The sequence below is a fragment of the Tasmannia lanceolata genome, unplaced genomic scaffold (genome assembly GCF_043159265.1).
Source record: "Tasmannia lanceolata isolate RefF3 unplaced genomic scaffold, GAP_Taslan_0.1 ptg000015l, whole genome shotgun sequence".
Lineage (NCBI taxonomy): Eukaryota > Viridiplantae > Streptophyta > Magnoliopsida > Canellales > Winteraceae > Tasmannia > Tasmannia lanceolata.
In genome coordinates, this window is record NW_027518692.1 from 29,968,242 (window position 1) to 29,994,329 (window position 26,088).

Consider the following 26,088-nt stretch of genomic DNA (forward strand, 5'->3'; position numbering starts at 1 on the left):
TATTGCAAGTTGGGACCGCTGGTCCCCAATGTAATTTCCATAGTATCAATAAAATTGTCAATTTTCCAAAAATAAAAATAAAAAAATACATGCCACTTCCATTTCTGTCTCTACAATTTCAATTGATATAAAATTATAACTGTATTCAGAGATTCTGATCCTTCTTCTAAGCTATGGACAAAAGCCACACTCTCTAATCAAAGAACCAAAAAACCAGTAACAAATTATGACTTTGGAGGCCAAAGTCAGAAACAATCCATCAAGATTAGCCTCACAAACCAGACCCAGAGGTAACCAAAATGAGCGAAAGAATCAGGACAAAAAAATGAATCAAAAAAGAAAACCCAGATCAATTTATGATACTCAAACCAATGGTTCTTTAATCATGAGATACGATTAAGAAGCCTCCTGATCATCAATGCATCAAGAACTGATGTATAGACCTTTTAAGAAATGTAGTCTTGTTGGTCATAGCAAAGCTCTTTCCTCAGCTTTTGCGAGAAAAGCCTACAGGCATCCATGCTCAAGTCTATGGCCGCCGAAAGTGCAATAAAGAGAGCGGCATCGGCCATACAAGTCACATGTTGCAAACCCACTTGAACAATTGGTTTACTGACCTTCCCTTCGCCCTCCACAGTCGAACCCATAACAAATCCTCTATGAAAAGGGCACGAACTCGAAAGAATTTCACCAACCACACTAGTGTCAATGCAAAATTGGCCTCCTTTTCGAGTGCTGAGAGTTGATTCAGCAATGGGAATCCCACTGTTGGGGCCAGCATCAGTAACAAGTTCAAGTTTGTAGCCCAAGGCGTCAATGGGGCCTCTCTCTCGCCAGGCTTCGAGCCGGGCCCATGGCTTCCAACTGCTGACGGAGAACCCGTGGGGCCGGAGGATGAGCCACGCACCGGGGTTGGAACGAGAGACGCGGTCTGAACCAGGCGAGGGGACAAATGGGGTGATCATGGATGCAGCAGCAACGGGCGAGCCAGAGAGGTCATAGATCATGACCATCCACCCTTTTCGCTCCCTTGCTGAGCGTTCTTTCTCGCTTCCAAAAGAGCCCAACCATCCTTTAGTGTTGTTGCCATGGTCTAGTTTTAGAGATCTGGTTTTGTATATGACCAATAAACAAATCTCAGCGCCATGAACATTGTAGATTAATATATGCAGCAACAAAATGGCAATAGAAAGGAACAATAATTCATCACATTGTACACAAAATTTATAAGAAAAAACATATTAGGATCAATATAGAAGCAAGAATTTGTTGTTTTTCAGATGATCGTCCAACGAGATGACCACACTTGAAAATTTTGAGAAATCAAGACTTGGTTAGCTTTCTTCAGCTTAAAAAAAGAACAGTATCAGAGTTTGAACTGAGTAAAAAAATCCCTTTGGTTCAACTCTGGTCTAGGGAAGGAGTGCCTCTAAATATTATTTGAATATAATCTTACATGAAAATGGTATTGAAGCTAAAATATGAATATTTTGCATGTACTGGTTATAATAGTTCAAGAGATGACATACTAAATGAAAAACTAATGCCTTCTGTACAATGTATTAAGGAAGCAAAAATGATAAAATCAGGGTTATATATATGAGTATGATCCTATGTGTGCACTATTAGAAAAGCTACAAACTCTTCGTCCGATCGATCGGTCACCTCTTGGATTGATCATATTCATCCTAACAGTCCAATCAAAGATCTCTAAGTGATTAGATGCCCTTATTGAGAGGCATGTGCACCAAACATGGGTGAAGGTCTAAACATTATTAAAATTGTAATTATATCTGGTACTAAGCCATGACAATCTATTTCAAAATGAAATTCCAAGTATTTTCCTTCTTTCTCATAACATTATTAAATATGTAATTATATCTGGTACTAAACCAATATATTTTTATTTTACAACATAGTTTATAACGAATATTATTACCTACATTCTAGACCCGCATTTCTTGCAATTTCAGGAAAACCAAAAGTCAAAAACCACATCATAATGCCAATTACTCACAAGAAACGGAAATTCAAAACCAGGAGCTAACGATAAACCCATTAACCAGTGAAGCGTAGGCTAGCATCTCCAAAAGAGAAAAGCTAAGGTACGCAGTATAGAAAGACTAAGAAACTACCCGCCAAAACTTTGACGGAGAAAAAGCAGCTATGATATACTATCCACCCCGGCGCAAATTAGCGTTCACACTTATAATTTGAACAAGCAAGAGGAGGAGGAGAGATCATAAAAACAAAACCAGTGTGTTAAAGGCATAAATCGGTTAACAAATCCAGAGGCGCATGTTAGCATTCTTGGGTGCCATGCACTAACATAAGCCAGGTGAGCTGTCTATCGGTTTCTAAAAGCAAAACAAAATCAGGTGAGGGCGTGTTAATGGTACAACTCGGTTAACGAATCAAGCGCACGTTAGAATTCTTACGGGCAAGATGCTAAAATGCGCTGGGTGAGCTCTTAAAACAAACGTACCGTGGTCTTGAAGCGCTGAACTTGCAACTGAAAACGGGCTGCCGAATATTCCCTTGTATCTGAAAAACAACCGGACTGCATTCGGGCTCGCCCCCAAACTGAAAAACAAACCTAGGGTCCGGCTCGGCCCGGACCACTAAATGAAGCCCAGCAGAAGCCTTCCCTTCCTCCCCATCTCTCCCCTTCCCAATCCGGACCCACCCATTTCGAAACACACAGGCCCTCGTCTCGGACCCTCTAAAATCCACCCCAACTCGAACCCGACCCAGCAACTTTCCGGACCGGACCCCACAGGTCCGGCCCATCCGGCCCGTATAAACCGAAATATATAGCGTGGTGGAATTACCAGAAAGACGGCGGAGAGCAGACGGGTCGAGGTTGAATCCGACGGAGGATCCGGATTCAGGGTGGGAGTCCGATAAGGAAGCGAGAGGGAGGAGGGCAGTTTGGGAAGAGAAATTCTTGAGCCGAATTTTGCAAAAACATGGAGTGGTTGATGGGTGGACTCCCGAACCGGCCGGTTTAGAAGCGAGTGGGAGCTTCAGAGCGAGAGATTCCACGATGAGACGAACAAAAGGGCATGGATCCATTTCTCCACTCTTTGGTTCTCTCCTTTCTTCTTCTTCTTCTGTTTTCTGTGAAAAATGAGAGAGAGAGGGAGAGTTGTTTTGGGTATTGCGTGAACTTTTATCTTCTTCTTGTATATAGAAAGTCACGCCATAGAAAGAAAAGGACTCCTCTCTCTCTCTCTCTCTCTCTCTCTCTCTCGCACGCCTGTCTGTATTCTGTAAGTGAGCTATTTGTTTTAGCTGTCCATTCGGAAGCGTCCAACGAAAAATATGCGATTTCTCGAATTTCTCGCCATGTGCGTTCTGCTTATTTGATATTAGTTTATTGGGGCTACTGATTCCGGCCATCATGGGTTTCATAATTGCACTAACTGCCCTTGTCTTTTATTATTTAAACAGCTCTCAACGATTATTATACTTCTCAAAAAGCTCTCACAACACCATTTAAAAGGAAAAGACAGGATGAGTTTTTGTAATTATCAAAACATGGTGGTGCCAATATCAATCCGTTTCAATTTTTTCCTACAAATGTCGTAGGGCCAACTTAAGTGATATGTCCGCCCTTGTTTTTTTTTTTTTTTTTGAAAAACTTGGGACGGCGACCTCAGATTTATCTATGACTATAGAAGAACCGACTTACTTCACTCGGAAGGCATTCAAGGGGCAGGGCAAAGGGATTTGCTAGGGTCCAACGCGAAAGAGATTCCGCGGAACGTCTGTTGCATGAGAGAGCAGCCACATATGCTCACTTTCGAACAGATATTGTCATTATTCATGCGGTGGCTGCTCTCTCATGCAACGCAAGTTCCGTGAAATGCCTTTTGTGATGGACCCTTGCAAATCCCGCAAGGTGAATATATCATTTCCTGATTGTGAAGCCTTGTTTCTGCTCTACAAACTTGATCCGTTATCGATGATCCAAGATCGGTGATCTGTGATCAGATCTGTTGGTACAAATGATACACCACCAAATGATCCGAGGCCCTTGATCCAAAGAAAAGCTAAACCGTTGATTTTTGGAATCCTTTTATCTGATGCATGGGATGTCCACAATGGGGTCCAAGACCATATCGGTCAAACTCATGATGTCTTACAAGATCAACACCTCTTGATTAAACATTTGTGAGATCACATGCTTCCTTCTATATGAAAATATGACTCTACTGTTACTTTTTCCTGTCCAATCAAGACCTTTTTCCTGTCCAAGACTACAAAATTTGGGATTGTGAATAATTTGTGGAGCCAAATTTTGAAAATTTGGGAAATGTTGAAGCGAAAAAACCAACTTATTGGTATTGGAAGCATGGTTTTAAATTTCGACCGAAATGCATCAAAACCGAAACGGTCATTTTTTTCGGTCGAATAATATAGAATAAAATATTTGTTTTGGGTTATGTACCAGCTTTCGACCGAAATTTTGAAATTTCAGTCGAATTTTCGAAATTCCAAGGGCCGAAACGGGTACCGAAACCGAAATTTTAAATCTTGATTGGAAGACGAAAAAGATTCTTCCAATATATCATGCTCGGGTCCAATGGAACTCAAAGGTACAGGAAGAATAGGTATAGGAAGAAGCGTAAAAACTCCAATAAATATTTGTCATATTTACAATAAAATTAACATACATAGGCTACTGATATTCGTACCACGGTGTTTTTAAAGTAGGAAATGCATTAAAAAATTCATATTTTTCAAAAGAAAAATGTATCAATTATTCAGAGAATTTTGTAACTATACATACATGTTATGTGATGATGACAATTGATATGGATAGATAGGTCTGGCCTTTATCTGGATAGCTTGTCCTTTCCTTCTTAATTGGCCTGTGTAATATTCCTTAAAAGCTGTTTAAATAATAAAAGACAAGGTATTTCAGTGCAATTATCAAAATAGACGGAATCAGTAGCCAATATAAAATCAAATAAGCAGAAGGCACATGGCGAGAAATTCTATACATCGCTGTCAAAGGAACATATTTTTCGGGTGGACGCTTCCCAATCGACAGCTAAGTAGCTCACGTACAAACTGGGAAAACACTTTGAAAACGGGATTCCGTTTGGAAAATAAAAACGGGGCTGTAATGACCGATGATTTGACCCTTTTCAATGTGCAATTTATTGCTTATGGGGATTTGAGCTCCCACATTTATCTTATAGTGTAAGTAGCTCCAATGGTTGGTGCCCGTTTTTTCCCCAAAACGGAATCCCGTCTTCCTAGCAGTGTTCGAGGTGAAATGTTAGCAGCATTTCCTTGTTTTAATAAGGCCATTCATTATTTTATTAAATGCACTTCTGTTATGCTACTAATAGTACTTTATCATGACTTGCACGGTATAATAGCAGCTGATGATGAAAGCGTAAAATTGAAGAGAGGAGTGGCATTATTAAATCTAGAGTGTAGCTATTGTTTGCTTTGTCTGGAAAGAATAAGTGGTTTATCTCGAGAGAAGTGAGTAATTGCGAGATCTCATGAGAAGTTAAAAGAGTCTCTCTCTCTGGTTCTTGGCTGTCACCACGCTGTCTGAAGCCAGCTGGAGTTGACGTGGCAGAATTATCTTCGATTCCGTTGAAAGTAAATATCAGAGGATATGCCACGTGGCATTCAGTGGGACCCTTCTCCCTTTTAATTCAGAGGGTTTTGACGGCGCCGCTTCCAGCGGTGTTTATGCTTTAAATTACAAAAAGGCCCACCGATGTCGATGCTTTGGTTCCAAACTTTCAATGGCAAAATGCACAGGCCACTGATATTGTCACTACCGTATTTTATCAGAGGAAAGTGTTTCTGAGCTCGAGCTCATAAACTCATGTCGGCCCATATTTTTTGGGTGATCTTAAAGCATTCCTTTAAAAGGCCTTTATACGGATAAGGTGCCTACCAAAAATCAGGTTCATAGGACCATCCTAAGCCATTCCATTTGTGGAGGGAAAAAATGAGCAGATCTGTGGAGAGATAATATTTGTCCATTTTTCCCTCCACTTTTAGATGGGTTGGGATAATCCTATGAACCTGGTTTTTGGTACACACCTTATCCATGTAATGGCCTCTCAAATGGTTTTTGACAGGATCCAATTTAGCAAATTAGGTTAGACGACTAGGTTATGGTTTCAAGATTTAGAGGAGGGTTGGGTAACGGTCGACTAAGGTTAAGGGTTGAGATAATTATGGTTTTAAATTTCAGTTTCTGCCGAAATCCGATAATAGAATAAAAAAGTAATATTTTATTATATCTGAAATTTCAGCCAAAATGACCGAAGTTTGGTAATCCCGAAATTTCGGCCGACATTTGATATACTTGAAATTTCGAATTTTGTGAAATTTCGGTTTTAGTTCGAACCGAAATTTCTGATTTCAGCCGAAACTTAAAACCATGGAGATAATGTGATCTCAGGTTGGGCTAGGGTTAGCCTTTTACAGCTCATTACAAAAGTATAAAACGAAGAAAAGAGTTTAATCATTAAAACAAGGGAGTGCGGGTGTCATGTCTTAATGTAAAGCTAGGTTTTTTTTTTTTTTTTTTGAAAAAAAATTCAAAACTCGCGCCTTTTTGTTGTGAAGGTTAGTTAATAATGGCGGTGGAATGATATAACGATAGTAGGGTCAGGCAACAGACAGGATAGATCCATATTACTAATTGGTTCACTCAATGCCATATCATATTCATAATTGGTCCCCAGTGAAATGCTTCACAACAATTTGTCAAAACTAGCCATTTCGGCCATTTTTGGATTGCAAGAAAATCATTTTGGAGAATTTTTTCTAAGGAATATTTTTTTTCCATGCAATTTTATATGGTCCCCGGCAGTGACGTCAAGTGTGGGTCGTATGACAAAAGTACCGCCCTTAATATTTGATCCAACAATGGACTCTTAAAAAGTGGTCTGCTATTGGATCAAATATCGAGGGGTACCACCCAGACTGGACTTGACCGTCGGGCACCATATAATTTTTCTTAAAACGTAAGTGGTTGAATCAGAACTTCAATAGTGGTTGAAAATTCCTCTAAGCCTCCAAGAGATTAATAGAGAATAATGATATTCAATAGACCTTCATACCGGCATCAATGAGTAGAATAATAATGCTATATAAAAGAGATTTGGTGATGGTAAAATAAAATATGGGAGTGAAGCACATGGTCTGATCTAAAAAAGAAAGGAATGGGAAGCATTGAAGAACACACTCTAACAAACTTAAGAATCAATTAAAAGAAGCTTAATCCTAATTGAGCTTATATGAAAGTTGAGAACTACGAACTACAAACCTAGACCCAAACTCAACCAAACAATGAATCATGTAACATATCCCCTTATGTATTTTGGGCCTAATCCACTTATGTGATTATGGCTACCTACTTGCATGTACTTGTGTCCTATACATACGATACGAAATGCACATATCTATTAATGCACCGCTCGAAATAAAGGGAAGTGATATATACGTTCCCTTTTAATTACTTGGGACACCCAGTAGTGTACGTGGCAATCAGCCCCATTGAATACTTCCGACGTGAAGTTCATCAGCCCCTCTGCAGTCATTGATACACTGCTGCTGGGTGTCCCTAGTAATCAAAAGGGGCGGATTTACCTCTTCCCGAAATAAAATGACCTTTTGACTTATATTTGTCTATACCATGGTTTAAAATTTCAACCGAAATCCGAAATTTCGATTTAATGACATTTTTTTTTTAAAGTGTTACAAATTTCGGTCTGAAATTTCGGAATTTGGGTCCTGAATTTCGGTTTTTGGTGGGGTCCGAAACGGTTACCAGAACCGAAATTTTAAACCAAAGTCTATACTATATATAATTGGAAAACTTGAGTCACCCTCTAGGTTACTTAAAACCTTATAAATGCAAAGTTTCCTCTGACTACTAACATACCTTATAATTATAAATTATTTTTATACTAGTTAAATAATTTATATATATGAGGAATGAGAAGCTGAAAGGTGCCCTTGCAAAGGCCAGGCCGTAGGGTTCCCCAATGGATCCATGCCACTCAACTACATTTATAATTCCTTTAATTTTGAAGGTTTTAGTGTCGTTATAAATGTGGTAGGGTGACGTGAAACTAATAAGGTGCCCTTGCAGCTAGGTTTTTGGCAGGGCGCCCTTCACTTTAGCATTCTTCTCCCTCTACATATCTATTATTTTTAATCTGTGGAATGATAGGAGCAGCACAATTTGTGAACAAGTGTGAGAATTGTGACGCATACGCCATGTGATCAAGTTGGAGACATCCCAAGTGTTGTGTCTTTGATATTGTTCCCTAAAGCAAAAACTAGCATAATCTCATCTAAGCATGTTATCTGAAAGATCATTGTGAAGATAACTTGCAATGATTTGCAATCTTCGGTAACTAATCCTTTATGCTTAGGAATAACTGTCTTTGCCTCTAATGTTCTTTCTTTTGGGGGAGACAAAAGTGCCAAAGTAATGCCCAGAGTGTTTAAAAGACTAGGAAGAAGAAACAAGGGCTTTCAGTTTCTCAATGGCAAAATTTGGCATACCCATGTCTTCAAAATATGGTAGAGAGAACATTCAAACTTAAAATGGACATGATATAGACACAATATGGAGACATTTTCATGAGCCTGTCATAGGATTCAAAATTATTACCGATTGGATCCAAACAACTAACAAAAGCCCGTGGGACAGTCCATAAGAGAAGCTGAGATTGTAAATGACCAATGTGCCCTCAATAATCCTTCACTGAGATTATAAATGACCATTGTGCCTTCAAGAAGTTGAAGTTGGTAATCGCTACTCCGACACGCTTACCTGTGGTTGTAATTGATCTGATTGGCGAGGGCATTGTTGAAAGAGTAGCTAAAGACTAATAAGAAATGACATGAGAAGTACCTTATTTATTTACTTGATAAATTGGTAAGTGTGCTTAGAGAGGCTCTGAGCTACTTTAGCTTGTGTGGGATTGCTGTTGATTCACTTCGATGCATATATCATGCAGATCTAAGGCAGGCTAAATAGAGTTGGGATGTTCTTGTATTGGTCAGATGGAGATTTAGCAAGGTGCTCTCGAGTCTCGGCGTTGCCACAATGCTCGCTCAGTATGAGATCACACAGTTAGATGGTTAATTGAGAGTTTATTAGGGTTTGGCTGATTCCATTTGTATAATTACTTTCAATGGAAAATAAATTGATGTTTAAATATATTGAATATTAAGTTTAGGGAAATGATATCGGCACTACCATATTTTGATATTTGCACAAACCCAGTTGTCTGTTCTTCTTTAATTGGCTTGTGGGTGCTTTTTGGGAAATTTAATGACCTTTTGACAGCTCTTTGAATATTAAAAGACAAGATGTTTTGTGAAAATATCAAAATATGGTTGTGCTGATAACATTTCCCTAAGTTTATTGTTATAAATACTTTTATCAATTAACTAATAACTCCTAACTTAAAGATATTTTAGGGGTATATTTATCATGAGGAATTCTAAACTGAAGGGAGCCCTTGCCAAAAAGAGGTGAAAGGGCTCTCCCATTGGATGCACATCACCATCATGCATTAAGAACGGCCGAAAAGTCAAACATGATGGTGATTTGCAGCCAATGGGGGAGCCCTTTCACCTCTTTTTTGCAAGGGCCCATTTCTTCCTCATGAAGTGACTCCTATTTTTCAAGAGGCTAAAGGACCTAATTCAATACTTCAAAAGAAGCAGCTTCCCATCTCATGGGAAGTTTTTTTTATTCAAGGACGCCATGATTATAAGCAGGACAGCCAAGTCACTCTAAGAGAATATGACTGAAGTGAATATTGGAGGACCCAGGCACAATAAAGAATAGCACAAAGGAGCAGTGGGACACACCACATAGCTTTGAGAAACAAAGCAAGATCACGAGGAATATGCCCAGAAGAATTGAAAACAGAGAATCAAAGGACAAGAGGAGAGATCATGTAAAGAACAAGGTGATAGGTGCCACCAATCAGAGCTCTTTTAAATCATATTCAAATCCTTGGAGCATACTTAATTTCCAATGGAATTAAAAAAGCCACCCGAATTACCTTTTTCCAGGAGTGTCCTAAACTTCTCAATAATACCAAGCAAGCCCAACAATTAAGCAACCCCTTCGGTGGTAGTAGCACCTTCAGTTTTTAAAAAAATTGATTTTTTGAAAGCTTGTAGCTTAGTTTTAAATGATCATCAAAATCCATTAAGTAAAGAAGTGATCTAGGTTCATATGAGGAGAAAATTCAAATTCAACTGTGTATAGGATGTAACCTTTTTGTCAAATCCAATAGGATGGCTATAAGATATGCATGTGATGTAGAGATGAGGCACCAGGAATCCAAGCATACACGTTTATCTTAATATTATCACTTTCTTGAGTGTTTCTCTGTCAGTGAAACACTCCCCTTACAAAGAGAAACTCCACTGATGCACAGTAAACCCCTTGAGCCGTAAATCCGAGCAATACCTAGTTTCCTATCAGCGACTGGGGAACCATGACCATAATAATTCATCAATCTTAGCATTGTGATTTAATTCATCATGGTTAGAATCAAATCACTCATCCACCTGCAATAACCAGCATAAAAGCACGCTCTCCTAACCATCATTATTTTACTAGTAGTGCTATGCTCTACTAAGGGGGGGTACTCATTCAACAAGGAAGCAAACCATGAACTTAAATGACAAAAAAGAGTGCATCAATCTAAATCCATGATTAACTGTCATTAACTGGAGATAAGAAAACAGTTTCTGACTTAACCTCCAGATCAAGAAGCCATTTCTTTGCCTCCATACATCATAACACCTAAAAACAGGTGACCCATTTTGCATCTTCCGCTCGGCTCCCTTGGTTGAGCGATCAAGAACGCAACTCACTAGTCATATCCATCCCTGTTAACAACACCAGCTGGAGAAAATACCACAAAAAGAAATTAGGAAAAAACGTGAAAAAGAAGACACGTCAGGAGTCATGTTTAAAGCAAACAAGTGGACCATAGATACACAGTTTGAATGACCCTACGGGTAAAAGGAAAGAAACCTAGAACGGAAACTAAATGGCTGTCAAATATTATACTAAACAATAAAAGCTACAACAAAATAATCAAACCTTTCCCTGTTATAACGTCAAGAAAAATGCACTTCAAAGATTTAAAGTATCCTATGAGAATTAAAACCCAATCTCCTGGATGGCTCAGTGCCTCAGTTCTACTTAAGTACATAATCCACTGAAAAATATGTATCAACAACTCTGTATTATCATGTAACCATGCAACACTTAACACTAGAAGCCCCATTGCCTGAAGTTTCTCAACCAAAATGCCCATAAACTATTTTTAATCACTAAAATAGCCTAATGAGCCATGTTTAAAGCAAACAAGTGGACCGATAGCTAAACAGTTCAAATGACCATACAGGTAAAATGAAAGAAACCTAGAATGGAAACTAAATAGCTGTCAAATATTATGCTAAACCATAAAAGCTACAACAAAATAATCAAAACTTTCTCCATATAATGTCAAGAAAATGCACTTCGAAGGTTTCAAGTATCCTCTGAGAATTCAAACCCAATCTCCACTTAAGTACATAATCCAGTGAAAAACATGTATCAACAAGTCTGTATACCTTTCAAAAAAAAAAGTCTGTATACCATGTATCAACAACTCGAGAAAAATGCCCCATTGACTGAATTTTTTCAACCAAAATGCCCCTAAATTATTTTTAATCACTAAAATCACCTTGCATTGACATATTAATATTTTTTCTTGGGATAAGCATTAAAGTGACCAAGAATACATTTGGTAGATGGTAAAAAGAAGTGGTTGTTACCCTTCTTGCTAAAAGACTGATCCCTGATCGGATCCTTTTATATGAAAGATAACTATAAGTCTGGGCAAATTCTTTTAAGAACACCTTCATTGGATGACCCTAGAACATTAATCGTTATTTGGGTCTCCTCCTCCTCCCCCCCCCCCCCCCCCCCCCCCCCCCCCCCCTCTCTTCCCCAAGACACACACACACAAAAATAAAAATGAAACATTTATTCAATAACTATAAAAGAGTGCTTTAGGTACGCGAGCTTGGCGGGGGACTTTGGAAAGTCCCCAACAGTTAAGCTTTTCATTAAGAAGTTTTGAACATCTTTTCATCCTTCCAAAGGTTGCAGTATGGCACTACACTAAGATTAAGGTCTTGAGATCAGATTCAGGGGAGAGAACTTGTCTCCCAGATTTCAGGAATTTCTTCAGAATCAGGGAATTGTTCCATTTGAACGCAGATTTTCAGAAAACGACCTCGCATAGCCAGTTCAGTAACCATATCAATTGGAATAGGTTTACCCATTGTTTTTCCTATTTTGACAGCTTCCCCCTCATCATCTCTATTTTCACATTTCAGATCAGGTTCCTGTTGACAGATTCGGAACTGCTCTAGCCAATGGGAAGGGACAGAAAAAAAAAAAAAAAAGGATCCCGCGAAGACTCGCACCTTACCGCTTCCCTCTAACTTAACACCGAACTCTGATCCTAAAGTCCTTTCTAAATCTGCCTTTGTTTCGCCAAGGGATACCAATTACGCTTCTCTTGGTACAACCAGATAATAGGGAGGAGCATAAACCGAAACATTATGGAACTACAAAGATAGTTATTGAATTGCTTCCTTCGATGATGCTTCCCCCTACTAGTTTCGTGTCATCAGCGAAAGGTCTGGGCTGGACTTTCAGTCTTCAAGCGTCACTCTCTTGTTGTTTGACGGAAACGGTTGTCTGCACTCTCTCTGATCATAACAATGGCAGAGTCAGACACTCATTTCTTAATGAGAGTCAGTTTATCAAAAACCAAAAATAGGGAAAGTATCCTGCGCTTTTTGGGCTTCCGAAGGATCACTGTGACCGTGAAAGTGATTTTCCTGCATAGTTCAACATGACAAGGCACTTCCACTTTCTAAAAATGATATAGTTTATTTTCACACCGCTTTTTCTACTAAATAGAATATCCTTTTAACAAAGAACTTAGACCAATAGTGACGTTCCAAAATTTGTATCACTATGGTTTCGGGATTTTTCTCGCTTAATGTTCATATTCTCTTTTATAGGTGTATCTTAGTTTATAAGTAATTTAAAGTAGCTGACTAGGGGGACTTTGGCAATTTCCCTATTTTATTTTATGTAGGCATCATTTTATCTCATAAACCAGAATAAGGTATTACAGCAGGGAAATAGATTGACATGGGTTAGCACATCTTTGTTAACTCAGGCTATGGCCAAAGCGTCAGCAAGGCTATTGACATCCCTTAAAGTAAGACAGAAACAAATATCTCACCCCCTGGATAACTTTTAACAATTTTGTTTATCACTATGTCCTATCTCCAAGGACCCCTACTTTGTGCAACTCCCCACATAATCGCATTCTAAGAGTATCTTTACACAATCATGTCAACGTTAAACCGAGCAAAGAAGATCTGCAATCCAATTAGGAGAGTCTTCGTTTGCGCTGGTTAGAACCTACAGGACAAATTGGCCTGAGAATTCCCACAAAATGTCACTGTTACAGTCTCTTAACACCCCTCCTCTTCCTCATAAAGATCTCGTCCTCTTCTGCCTTCTGTCCTCTAACGTTTATTTCCACTTTCTAAATAGGTCAGCCACTGAGACACCTTTGAAAACCTCATTCCTAATGGCCCAATTTGGAATGGCTCCATGCAGAACGTAACTCAGGAAACCATAAAATGGAAAGATGAAAGATAGAGGATATTGGTAATGTTAAAAAACTTGCAGTTGAGAACTTACCGAGACCTAGCCATCCGGGTGGAGGGAACTAGGATAGTAACAAGAAGTTGAGCAAGTCAAAAGGAAAAACTTAAAATAGGGCGGCCAGTGCACGAGGCTCCCGCCATGGCGGGGTCTGGGGAGGGCTAGATGTACGCTTACCCCTGCTTTGCAGAGAGGCTGTTTCCGTGACTTGAACCTGTGACCACCAAGTCAAAAGGAAAAACTTAAAATGATGGAAAAAAATCAAGATATATGAAGCCTTTAGACAATCACTTTCAGAGAATATAGCAAGAAAAAAAATTACGGACTGGACATATACTCGGTAATTTCTATCCAAGCAGTCAAATACAGCTTTTCTATCCAATCAGAAAACGAACGAGATAAACTATAAAAGGAGTAGGAGATAGCACTTAAGTCATGAACTCAAAAACATGGGCCATGGTAACCACAGCAAGTTAAAATTCCAAACTAGTACCTGTTCAGCAATCATATTATTCAGAATAAATTTGAAACAGACCTTTTAAAGGTGGAATTATATCATTCCAGTAAAATCAATGGTAATGAAGCAAGCCAAGTTTTCTTACCATAGATTTATACACAAATGAAAAGGAAACAACTAAAGTAGTGAACCAGGAACTAAACAGGTTTCATCCTAACCTCAGAGCCACTAACTTAAAATTAGGCATGACACCATGTCCATGTGTCCTATATGCAAGTAAAAGCAAATCAAACAAGACAAACTGAAATGGTGAAAAAAGGATCACTTCAGGGAGCCAATACCATTTCCCTTCTTCGGGATAGACTTTCAGACAGTTTAAATAGTCATCCTTCCACTATAAATTAGAAGTGGCTATGCTCTTAGTACATATTAATGTACAAATTGGCAGAAACAACTCAAGCAACGAACACAACATAAAAGGATGCTATCAAACACCCGAGCAAGGGATTTTGTCATCCCCCACATCTATACCTAAGGTTTGAAATTTAAGTTTCGGTTTCAGTTTCGGCCTCAGCCGAAATCGAAATTTCAACTGAAATTTCAGTAATTTCGGTGTAAATCTTAGAAATGTTAAAAAATTTAATATAAATTTCAATTTCAGCCCCGGCCAAAATCCGAAATTTTGGAAATTTTGAATTTTGGCCAAAATTCAAAACCATGTCTATACCTTGATTGATTCAGGACATATCCAGCAAGAAAACTCCCAATCACGTTCAATTGAAATATCACCGGGAAGATAAATAGCTTTAATGTCATACCTGATCTACGGATGCACTGGATTGCACGAATAAGCAAATCATCTCCAACAGTCAACCTTATTCTTTGTACGAGGTCATCTTTTGCAATTCTCGAGGCCTGTAAATTACAGTGCAGATAGGAATCTAGCTAAATAATTAATGTCAAACGACAAAATGAATAGCCAATTTGTATATTTAAAAGTATGTACCTTGTATTCATTATATCCGTCTTCTAGAGTTTCCATACTAGACTCGGGAAGATGGTTTCTCAATAGAGAGAATAGTGCAGGGAATGACATGTTGGGCGCTAGACCAGGAGAAGGAAGTCTTATTCTGCTCTGTATTTGTGTATCCATTGAAGGAGGATGTGCCGTTGGTAAAACCTGGACAAAAATAAGCAATCAGTCAACAAAAATTATATAATGCCCAATAAGATGGAAAGAAGAACTGATAAAAATGATGTACAAATCATACTGCGTGCACGGGACTTGGAACAGATCTTGGACTTTCTATCGGAGAACCACAAGAATGGGGGAGATTGGTGGACTTTAGTTCGCCATTTCTTCTCCTCGGCAGCTCTATTAAACAAACTCAAGCAACATTAGGTAACCAGACTATTTTTTAAGGCCACTGATATTGGCACTACCATGTTTTGATAATTACAATAAAAGACAAGATGAGTTCGTGAAATTATCAAAATATGGTAGTGCCAACATCAATAGCCTTTTTTCTTAGATAAGATCACATACAATTCAGAGAATGTAAAACAATATTCAGAAGAGAAGAGGCACAAAAAATACTACCTTGCAGATGCTCTGAAACTGCGAAGCCCACAACATACTCAGGGAGAATATGGGTATTCACGCGCGTGCTCCAGATAACATAGCATTTGGGATCTATTAAATCATCAACACCACTATCAAAGCCTTTATTGCTGGGGTGACACTGATGAGACCCCATCTCAATTTGCTCCATGTTGCCCATAATAGCACGGCATAACACCACATAAAAAGTTTCGTTGTCATCAGGCTCCGATTGAGATGCACTAGAGACGAATTATACCAAGGGGTTTCAGTGGCTTAATATGTGATTCCTTCCTCAGATAGGAACACCCAGTTTACAGATTGAATATATAGAAACTATCTACTAATAATGCTATATTTCCTTAAAAGAAAAGGGCGCTAACCAGGAAGTCAACACGGATATCAATAAGCTGTGTCTATGTTTATTAAGAAGACGAGAAACCTTCTATCGTGTGCTCGGGTATATCTTAAATAAATTTCTGTACATGGAGATTTATTACTGTATCCTCTATATATGTAATTGTGTACACCTCTACAACTATTATAAAATGTACACATAATAGATATGCATATATCGATGCTTTGTCCATTTGAATATACAGAAGCTATCTGCTAACAATGCGTTATTTCTACCATTAAAAAAATGCTTTATTTCCTTAAAAGAAAAGGGCGCTAAACAGGTAGTCAACACGGGTATCAATAAGCCCTGTCTATGTTTATTAAGAAGAACAGAAACCTTCTATCACGTGTTTGGATTGCCAATTGTATATCTTAAATAAATTTCTATATATGTAGATTTCTTAATGTATCCTCTATATAAGTACATCTCTACAACTATTACAAAATGTACGCATGGGTCGATGCTTTGTCCGTGCAGCAATAAATTATGAACACAAGTTATTGATCCGTGCAAAAGTAAGCTTTCCAAATGTACGTAAATCTACAAAGAAAACTAAGCCAAACATGTGGAGATATACGTAGATAACTAGCAAAGATAGCTGAACTTGTGTTGAACTTTCTAGAACCTAACAATGGGACTAAAACCTTCCCAACCCGACGCACAGAATAAATTCAAGTGTTGGGCAGTACATTGATTGTAATGAAGCTGGATGACAACTTGTCGCCTGCTTATCTAATTACCTTTGGAATCTAATTAAAGTTACCTTTTTTTCTCAAAAAATAAAATAAATTCAAGTGTTACCTTGAATGCGAGTCGCCTTCGGGAGAGAGATATAGGCCAATGCCATAGCCTTTCGCACGGCTTCGGGCTTCAACCTGCCCAAAGCCATGCAAAACTATGCTCTCTACAACCTTAGGAGAGGTGCCGTACCACCCATACCTAATATTTGCATCCCCACGAGTTGCCTTTGTCATCTCCACAAGCTTGTCAAAGACCCGCAATCGAGCACTACCCGTCGAACTTGCGTGTGAACAACAATAGATTTCCCTAACTTTCACTCCTGTGTCAATCTTTAGCATCCCCCTCAAGAACATATTCATGACTGCAATGTAAGCCTCGTCATTTTCTGATAACTTTGCTAAATCCCTACCCATCGAATCAAATCTTGACTTCCTACAAGACATTCCTAATTCAGGTGACCCGGAGAGACAGACCCGTTTCGATGAGTCAAGCATCTCATCACTGGCCTTATCACTCGGGCTTATAGTGCACTCCAACTTTCGCTCTCCCAAATTACTACTCTCTCCATTGCATCTCAGCTCTATAGCGACCTTGTCCGCCACATTGTCAAGTCTCTCCTGAGACTTATTTCCCTTATCAGTACTTACAAAATTGCCATCACCAACCTCATTTTCCTTTAAAACTTGATGGGCTGTGACTTCCATATCTTGCACTACATTTGCAGAAATACCATTAGTAGCTCCATTCCTTTTCAAGTACATAAGACGTGCCGCTACTTCGTTAACATTGTCATCAACAACCTCTTTGTCCTTTGAGACCATACGAGCTGCGATTTCGGCCGAATTATCATTAACAGCCTCATTATCGTTTAAACAAAGATGAGGGGGCGCTATTTCCTCAACCTCTGTAACCTCCTTTTCGTTCAAATCAGGTATACGAACAGCAATTTCCTTAACCTTCCTTGAATTCCCCAAATTACCCAACTCACCCTCTATCTCCCTTCTTACAATCTGGTCAATTTCCTTAACCTTCCTCGAATACCCCAAATTACCCAACTCACCACCTATCTCCCTTCTCACAATCTGATCAATCTCGCGTCCTTCGCACCCCTTATTCTCCGATTGCACATTAGTTTTTACTTGGACAACCTTTGAATTTTCGATATTTACTACAATTTTCAACTCAAGAGGACTCTCAGAATCAAACCCACTATCCCCACCTACAAACACCTTTGGGAAGAAACACTTCCCTTTAACATCAATCCACGCAACTGAACGCTCATGCCCAGATGTCAAATCAATCTGTAGCATCCTAAGGAAATCCAATAACTGAGTAGAGCCATCAAACTCAAAAACTACAGATGGGTTTCTAGAAACAAAAGCCCTCTTGAGAATTTCGAAAGTTTCGGGTGGGAAATCAGTCCAATTGCCGTTCAAAAAGAACATGATCTTTGATGGAATATCGCTCTTTTCAAAGTTTGCCTGGTTCTGAAGGAAGGCCAAGCAACTGGGCGGGAGACTGTGGTTAGCCTTAGCCTTAGAGTGAGGCTGAGGATATTGTCTATTTACAGATCTGCCCCTGCCCAGAGCCTTCTTCTTCCTCTTCTGAACTAACTTAGCTGCATAGGGATTTCTCTTTTTTGCAGTGGCAAGAACGTAATTTCCACCTTCGGGCTTCATATCACAGAGAGAGATTTGTCCACGAACAAAAGCGGAAAAAAAATCTAGGGTTTGAAATTATGCGTTTAGCTTGTCCACGGACAAAGGAGGGAAAAAAAGGAATCTAGGGTTTGAAATTATACGTTTAGCTTGTGCAGGAACAAAAGCGAAGAAAATAAGAAATCTAGGGTTTGAAATTATATGTTTAGCTTGTCCACGAAGAAAGGCCAAGAAAATAAGAAATCTAGGGTTTGATTATATGTTTAGGTAGCCGATCGGATGATTTTTCTCTAACAGATGAAACCTAGACGAAATGTTTCGAATCTGCACTAGAAAATCACCTGATAAGAGTCAAAACAAGGAAAAAAATAAAGATCTTTCTCTTGTTTTTCCTCTTTTGAGCATCAACGTTGCAAAAACAGATAAAAAGACGAGATTTTTAGTCTTGCCCTTTTCTCTTCTCGATCAGAGGCTTCAAAAATTGAGAAGAAGACGGAGATTCCACGTTCTTACCAGAAACCCTTCTGTTTTTCAGAACAAAAAAGAAAAACAGTCTCTCAGCACTGTTTTTGAAATACAAACCCTAGAAAAGAATACAACGGGAAAAGAAGAAAGAAGAAGAAGAAAGAAGATAGATGATAGTGATTGCAAGATCCAACGGTGCAAAAACGGCTTAGAAGTCGCAATGATGGATTCAACGGCGCAGATCGTCTCACGATTTTCTGCGAAACGTACCTGTCTGGGGAAGAAAATGGGTAGGCTACTACTGTTCATCACTGTTTTTCTTCACCTACGGCCATGGTTACATATGCAAGAATGCGCTTCAAAGTGACACTATGGTTTGATAATATTACGGATTCTACCAACCTCCTCACGCTGATAATGTTGTAACTTGTAAGCCTATGTAAATCTCAATCATCGGAAAGAGGACGAAAGTACCCATATGGAAATATCCAAAATAGCCCCTGTAATATTTTGCATTTCGATCCACAATTCAGTCAAATTATGTGTAGTTTACGGAAGATTCAAAGAGTTTTTTTTTTTTTTTTGTGTATATAATTTGCTATTTCTCGGACCAAGATACTATTTATCCAACAGTATTGAGATCACAAATGAACCTCTTTTTTCGATATGCTAATTAAGGCTACCTGGATCTTGATCCAATATCTATCAACAAAATACATAGTTATAATCTATTGCTATTGAAATTCACGTCGGCGTTCTAATTACCAAAGGATATCATGTTCATAAATTATCGATATACCAATTGGCGTTAGGTGCGTGGATCGTCATACGATCTATCAATGAATTATAGTTCTGATGGATCAATATTGACATTCATGCAAATATTATGGATAACGTATAATGATTGTATATCATAGGAAGTTGGTCAGATCTAGTTTGGATCGTACATGAACGATAGTTGGAATTGATGTCTCTCCTACGTTTCTGTCATCTGGGATCTCTAGGGAAGAGGAACAAGTGAGCCCAGGTTTATCTACAAATAGGACCATGTTCGGATTAAGTTGACCATGATCCGATCTATTATTGAATTATGACGTACATGTGATGTGTAGCGATATTCGTGTGATTTACAATTGTGGGATCTACTCACATCTATTGAGATGATCAGACCCACAAATGTATTCATCTCCACAGACTACACTAACAAATGTGTACAAATCGCACAATTTTAGCGTCATACGGTCCCTATCGATCATGTAGGGTACACTACAAGAAAAAACCATTTTAGCCATAGAAGATAAATTGTCCCTATAATCCATCGTTATAGACAATTATTAGGGACGGATATAATTTCCATCGTCATTACTAAATAGTAATCTCGTCTCCAAAACACCTAATGACCTAATAGAATTCAGTCACATGAGCATCAGACCTCACATCAAAAAGATTTTGGGATAACACATACGGGGTGAGCTAGAATTAGGGTTCTATGATATCCATATTCCTCACTCTGTGATGATCATATTTTCAACTTATCTATTTACAAATCAAATAATCCCTATCCAATTTCTCCCTATCCACAGTCCCTTAATTATCATAACCCCTGTTTTGTTACCAAACAAAACTCCCGTAGTTCAAGCAAAATCTACGACATTCTTTTACAATCTAATATATATTGATTATAAGAAGGCACACAAATATGTACCCAAATGTCAACAATAATATCATTTAATCTTCTAATCCAAAGCAAAAAAATACCTATAAAAAATGGAATTTGCTAGGGTCCATCGGAAAAGGCATTTTGCGGCTGGTCTATCGCATGTCAGTCAGACTAGCCACCCCGTGAATAGAGACAAAAGCCGTTGTCTTCATTCATGAGGTGGGTGGTCTGTGTGACATGCGACAGACCAGCCGCAAAATGTCCTTTGCGATGGACCTCAGCAGTTCCCATAAAAAATACCTATAAAAATTTTTGATCTTTTACTCAATTTTTAGATTTTACCATTATTACTCAACTAGCATAGCCTGTAAATACGAGGAATAGTAGAGGGCAATTTTGGCACAGCACAAAATTTCAGAGTATTGTCGTGGTACTGAAAAGAAATGGCATCGATGTAATTTTTTGTGATTTAGAGGCTTTTCCCCTTGGTTATATGTTCGAAGGCGAGAGAGGACTTGAGTAACGCTCGTGTCAACGTTGAACAAAACTTGTTCCCCAAGGTAATCTTTATTTACCCTTCTCTCTCTCTCTCCTTCGACTTTGAATCAAAATAATGCAGCTGAAATGATATCGTGTCTTTTAGCATTTAAGTTAAAGCTCTCACGGGCCGCTTAAAAAAGAAAACACAAGCTGGGAGGGACCCCGTGCAACTATTAAAGCATGGTTGTAGATATCATTTCCCTAGTGCCATGTCAAAGATTCGAAAGTGCCCCTCCTTTTTCCAATAAGTTCAAGAAACACCCATACAGCGATCCGTTTGGTTGCCATTTGATTTTTATTTTTTTCAAGAAGATTGTAATAGCTTATAACTCCCCTTTTACTCCTTTGGATGATGTCTCCCTTGTAATAATTGCTTGTGTTCTGTATGAACTCCTTGTCCCCTCTCATTATGACTTTTAAACCATAAGTAGGGGTGGTTATTCGGTTAAAACCGAACCGAAAAAACCGAAATGTCAAAACTGAATTTATTTCGGTTTCCTAAAATTCGAACCGAAACCGAAACCGAATTATGAGAAACCGAACCGATTACAAATTCGGTTATTCGGTTATAACCGAATTGTGAGAGGAAAAGAGGGGAAAAAGTAAAATTTTGGCTTGGATCGGAGGGCTACGATCATCCGATCAAAATGATTTTTTGACCACAACATAATTAAGTTGTGATCAATCAAATGGACGGTTTTAATCATCTCACGGAGTGCACATAAAGAAACTTTTTTTGGAAAAAAAATGGTTTCATCCATTATTTCGGTTAACCGAATTATTTTTTTAGATAATCGAAACCAAAACCGATTAACCGAATTTCCAAAAAAACTAACCGAAACCGAACCGAAATGGAGAAAAACCGAACCAAACCGACCAAATCGGTTCGGTTCGGTTCGGTTATTCGGTTATAACCGAATAATGCTCACCCCTAACCATAAGTGCTCTAAAATCAAGGAGTTTAGGTTGAATTTTCAACGGAATAGTTCTCTCTATATTGGTAATGACACCCCTACTTATTCTCCTACTCTCTGTGTATATGCCGTTCAACCAAACACTACTTACACTATTATCCGAGGTAATTCTAGATAAATCAAAGTTGTGCCTCATCCCCTAATCCCCTGTGACGTGAGATGAAATGGCATCGATGTAATTTCTTGGGGTTTGGAGGGTTTTATGGTTGGTTATATCTTTGAAGGCACACCGCTCCTGTCAACGTTGAACAAAACTTGTTCCCCAAGTTTACCTTTATTTAGCCTTTTCCCTACTTCGACTTTGAATCAAAATAATGCAACTAAAATGATACCAGCACTACCATGTTTTGATATTTCCACAATTCCACTAAGGCATCTTGTCTTTCAGCATTTCTCTTAAATAAAAGCTCTCACAAGCCGATTAAAAATGAAAGCTGGGACCCAATCAACTATTAAAACATGGTCGTTGATAGCATTTCCCTAGACCATGAGGTTCCAAAGTGCCCCTGCTTTTTCCACGAGCCGTTTAGTTGCCGGGTTTTTTTTTTTTTTTTTCTGGGATTTGTGTGGGTAAAGGTAGGAGACAAAAGAGGGGACAAGCATTAATTAGAGAAAGATATTATGATGAGTGGAGAGAGAGAAAGAGAGATCACCCTTTTCAAGACAAGATTTTGCTGATGTCACCAAGAAAAAGCTGATGTGAGACCACTAAATATTCTCCCACATAAATCCTAGGAAAAAAAAAAAAACCCAGCAACCAAACGGCTAAGGTTTCAATGACAAGATATCTACCTGTTAAATCCAATTAATCATGATTCCAATATCACCATCCTTGATTTGCTAGGCAATTTCGCTTAAAGCCACTTCACATCTGACTTCTGCATGAGAGAATAGCCACCTCAGATGAATTAAATCTGCTATAAAGTGAGCCTAGATGCCTGTTCAAACTGTTATCTCATGCAAAAGTCATCTGCAAATGGCTTTCCGCAAAATTGCCTAGCAAATTGTTTGGCCACAGAAAAATAGAAACTTTATACATCCAAAATTTAGATGAAAGAGATTTTAGGGATGTGATATTTTCACACTCAGCCACCCACTCTAGTGCGTTTATGACTATTCTTCTTCATGGTTTTAAATTTCAATTTTGGTAAAATTTTGGTCGGACCGAAACTGAAATTTTGGCCGAAATCCCAAAATTAGGCTGCAATTTCGGCCGAAAGTCTGTAAAGAATAAAAAAAGGGCTTTTATTTTTTGAGATTTTGGCCGAAATTCTCAAAATTTGGTAAATTTCGGGAATTTCGGTTTCGGAATGTTTCAGTTTCAGACTTGACTGAAATCCAAAATTTCAGATTTTGGCTGAAATTTAAAACCATGCTCATTTTACACTAAAGGGGCTGGTGCATGGAAGTAAAGCAGGCGGACATATCATTTCCCAGATGTTAAACAAATTATATGAAAAATACATGCTGACATTAGTCGGTGACCCGCACCATTCATTTGTTAGGCACAAATGTGAATAGGTCATCCCTCGAAAATCAACTCCATACTACGATCCTAACCCTCCGATTTGTAGGGTTTCTATAATTTGTTGTCATTCTACCAATTAGGATTAGGATTATCCTATCGAGATGATTTTCAAGGCAAGGACTATTTATGTTGGGGCCTAACAATTGAATGGTTTGGATCATCAAATTATGTTGTAACAACTCTATTTAAAAAAAAAAAGACAAACAAAAAGGTAGGTGCAGAGAGCATATTAAAACTCTTTTAAGAGTCCCTTCTTAATTTTATTTATTGTAATTGTTTCAACAAAAATGATTCCACATGTAAATCAAAATTCCTAGGGCTCTAATTTGAATCACAAAAGGAACGTAGGATAGGATGGATGGATGCCCAATTTTCAAAAACCTTTTTGGTTGGCGGAGATTGTATATTTGTATTATAGCTAGCTAGACCTGGCAAACGGGGGGCTAGGCCGGGTTTGACCCGATCCGTATAGGTCCGGGTCAATCGGACTAGGTAAAAAATGACTTGAAAAAATTTACGGGTCACGAATCTTGGACCCGCACCCGGGCCGGGTCGACTTTAGGGTCACCCGTGTTTTTAGTAAATTTTTGTTTTTTCTCTCTCTCTTTTTTATAGGTATTTGCGAGCCACCTTTTCCAAAGGCTACTTCTCGTCCATCATTTGCAATTGTATGTGTTGAGAGATTTGTCTTATCAGATGTGGTGAAAACTGTATGGAAATACTATTTCTGGAGATGTGGCTAGCAATAATAAGTACCGGAAGAAGTTAGCAATAATCCTTATACTGTATACTTCTGTTTGTTGCGATGAAACTCGACGGAAACCGTAGGTGATGTTTTATCATAAATGAAATTACAAAAATATTCCTATGCTTTAAGACAATAACTTAAGTGACGTTTACATGATATGACCTATCATATTTGTGGGACCCACTTTAAAGTAACGACATGACTTGAAAATCGCACCCATCGAACATTCCAAGTTCTTTTTGATGGGTTCTTCTGTGAGAACCCATCAAAAACCAAAAAAAGGTTCTTCTGTGAGACAACTCGAATGTTCTTTTTTTTAATCTTAGCGGTTCATTTTCAAGTATTCTAGGATTGAACGGTAAGGATTGTTCGATCAGAAATAATTCGGGCTCATGTCATCTCTATCATAAGGGGCCCGCCCATGAAGGGTTAAGATGACACTAACATCGATCATAGGGTGGAATTCACCAAAACTTTAAATATTGATATAGAAGGGGGTCTGAGAATATTTGGAAATATTCAAGATATATTGGCTTATATATTAATATTACAGGGTCCGATTTGGCCGATATATTGGGGCCTTCAAACCTTAGGTACGATTGAATGATGATCCTAGCCCTTGATCTATCAGCCTCATTTTGCTACTCTACATGCATCCAAACATAACAATTTGGGGAATTAAAAATAAATAAATACTCACTGTTGGAGCTCCAAGCATGTAATAATAACAACAACAACAATAGTAACAATAATAATAATGATAATAACAATCCAAATAAATATATAAATAATAACAATTTTTCATCAGAGCCATTACATGGCTGTCAGTTTCCATTAAAAGAGAAAGAAACACAGGCAACAACAGAGAGTCTAAACAAATAAAAAAGGAATTAAATTTACAATGCAGAAGTAGGAGATCTGACATAGGGTAAGAAAAACAATCTAGGGTTTCGATCACACCTCAACTGGAATATGCCCTTTGGAGTCTGAGAGATGTGACAGTAGAGAGAGGGAGTAGCTTGAAATATTAAGTATAAAGACAATGGAGATACCCTCTGATCAAGAATCAGAAAACCTAAACAAAATTGTTTAAATCAAAGATTACAACTAAGAAATGAGGGAGATTAGGGAAGAGAGATTACCCTAATGAAAAATAACCACAAACCTCTCGAAACAAAAGCCTCTTTAACAGCTATACCTCAACACTGTCACATTTTCTTTCTTTTTTTTTCGCTTTCTTTGTAGTAGACTGATTGAATGAAGAAACTGACTACACAAGGATAGAATCCAAATCAGTATTCATCTTTCCCATCTCACCATGATTATTCCAACCAAACCATTACATTCTGCGTATTCAAATCATCTCAAAAGTAAAAAAAACAGATGAAATATAGGATTAAAAAAAAACGATTTCATTTCTCCTTATCATATATGAAAAACACAACTTTATCATCCCCTCTGTCCAAAAATTGAATCCCCAATTTGAAATATGGTTTATGTGGATTACGTACTACATTTTAATCTTAATTACTTCGTACTAGGTGTA

The 26,088-nt window shown here is 38.3% G+C and overlaps 2 protein-coding genes across 2 annotated transcripts; both read right to left on the reverse strand.

The window, feature by feature from the left end:
* On the reverse strand, positions 1–3,238 carry LOC143846329 (uncharacterized). The gene is made up of 2 exons (XM_077354757.1): positions 2,486–3,238; positions 1–1,107 (listed from the first exon to the last, which is right to left on the reverse strand). The coding sequence occupies exons 1-2, from the start codon at positions 3,073–3,075 to the stop codon at positions 447–449; spliced, it is 1,251 nt and encodes a 416-aa protein (XP_077210872.1). The 5' UTR covers positions 3,076–3,238; the 3' UTR covers positions 1–446.
* A 7,445-nt stretch (positions 3,239–10,683) lies between these two features.
* Positions 10,684–19,432, reverse strand: LOC143846253 (putative inactive poly [ADP-ribose] polymerase SRO1). The gene is made up of 7 exons (XM_077354687.1): positions 17,030–19,432; positions 15,829–16,070; positions 15,500–15,603; positions 15,235–15,408; positions 15,047–15,143; positions 13,808–13,985; positions 10,684–10,930 (listed from the first exon to the last, which is right to left on the reverse strand). The coding sequence occupies exons 1-6, from the start codon at positions 18,646–18,648 to the stop codon at positions 13,945–13,947; spliced, it is 2,277 nt and encodes a 758-aa protein (XP_077210802.1). The 5' UTR covers positions 18,649–19,432; the 3' UTR covers positions 10,684–10,930; positions 13,808–13,944.
* Between the last annotated feature and the right edge of the window lie 6,656 nt (positions 19,433–26,088).

Bases quoted from the DNA above. Each gene is read 5' to 3' on its own strand.
- LOC143846329 (XM_077354757.1), bottom strand. From the start codon at position 3,075: ATGGATCCATGCCCTTTTGTTCGTCTCATCGTGGAATCTCTCGCTCTG. The intron at 1,108-2,485 runs GTACGTTTGTTT...ATACAAAACCAG, and splicing joins TTCAGCGCTTCAAGACCACG to ATCTCTAAAACTAGACCATG.
- LOC143846253 (XM_077354687.1), bottom strand. From the start codon at position 18,648: ATGAAGCCCGAAGGTGGAAATTACGTTCTTGCCACTGCAAAAAAGAGA. The intron at 15,604-15,828 runs GTAGTATTTTTT...TTTGTTTAATAG, and splicing joins AGTTTCAGAGCATCTGCAAG to AGCTGCCGAGGAGAAGAAAT. The intron at 15,144-15,234 runs GTACATACTTTT...TGTAATTTACAG, and splicing joins ACGGATATAATGAATACAAG to GCCTCGAGAATTGCAAAAGA.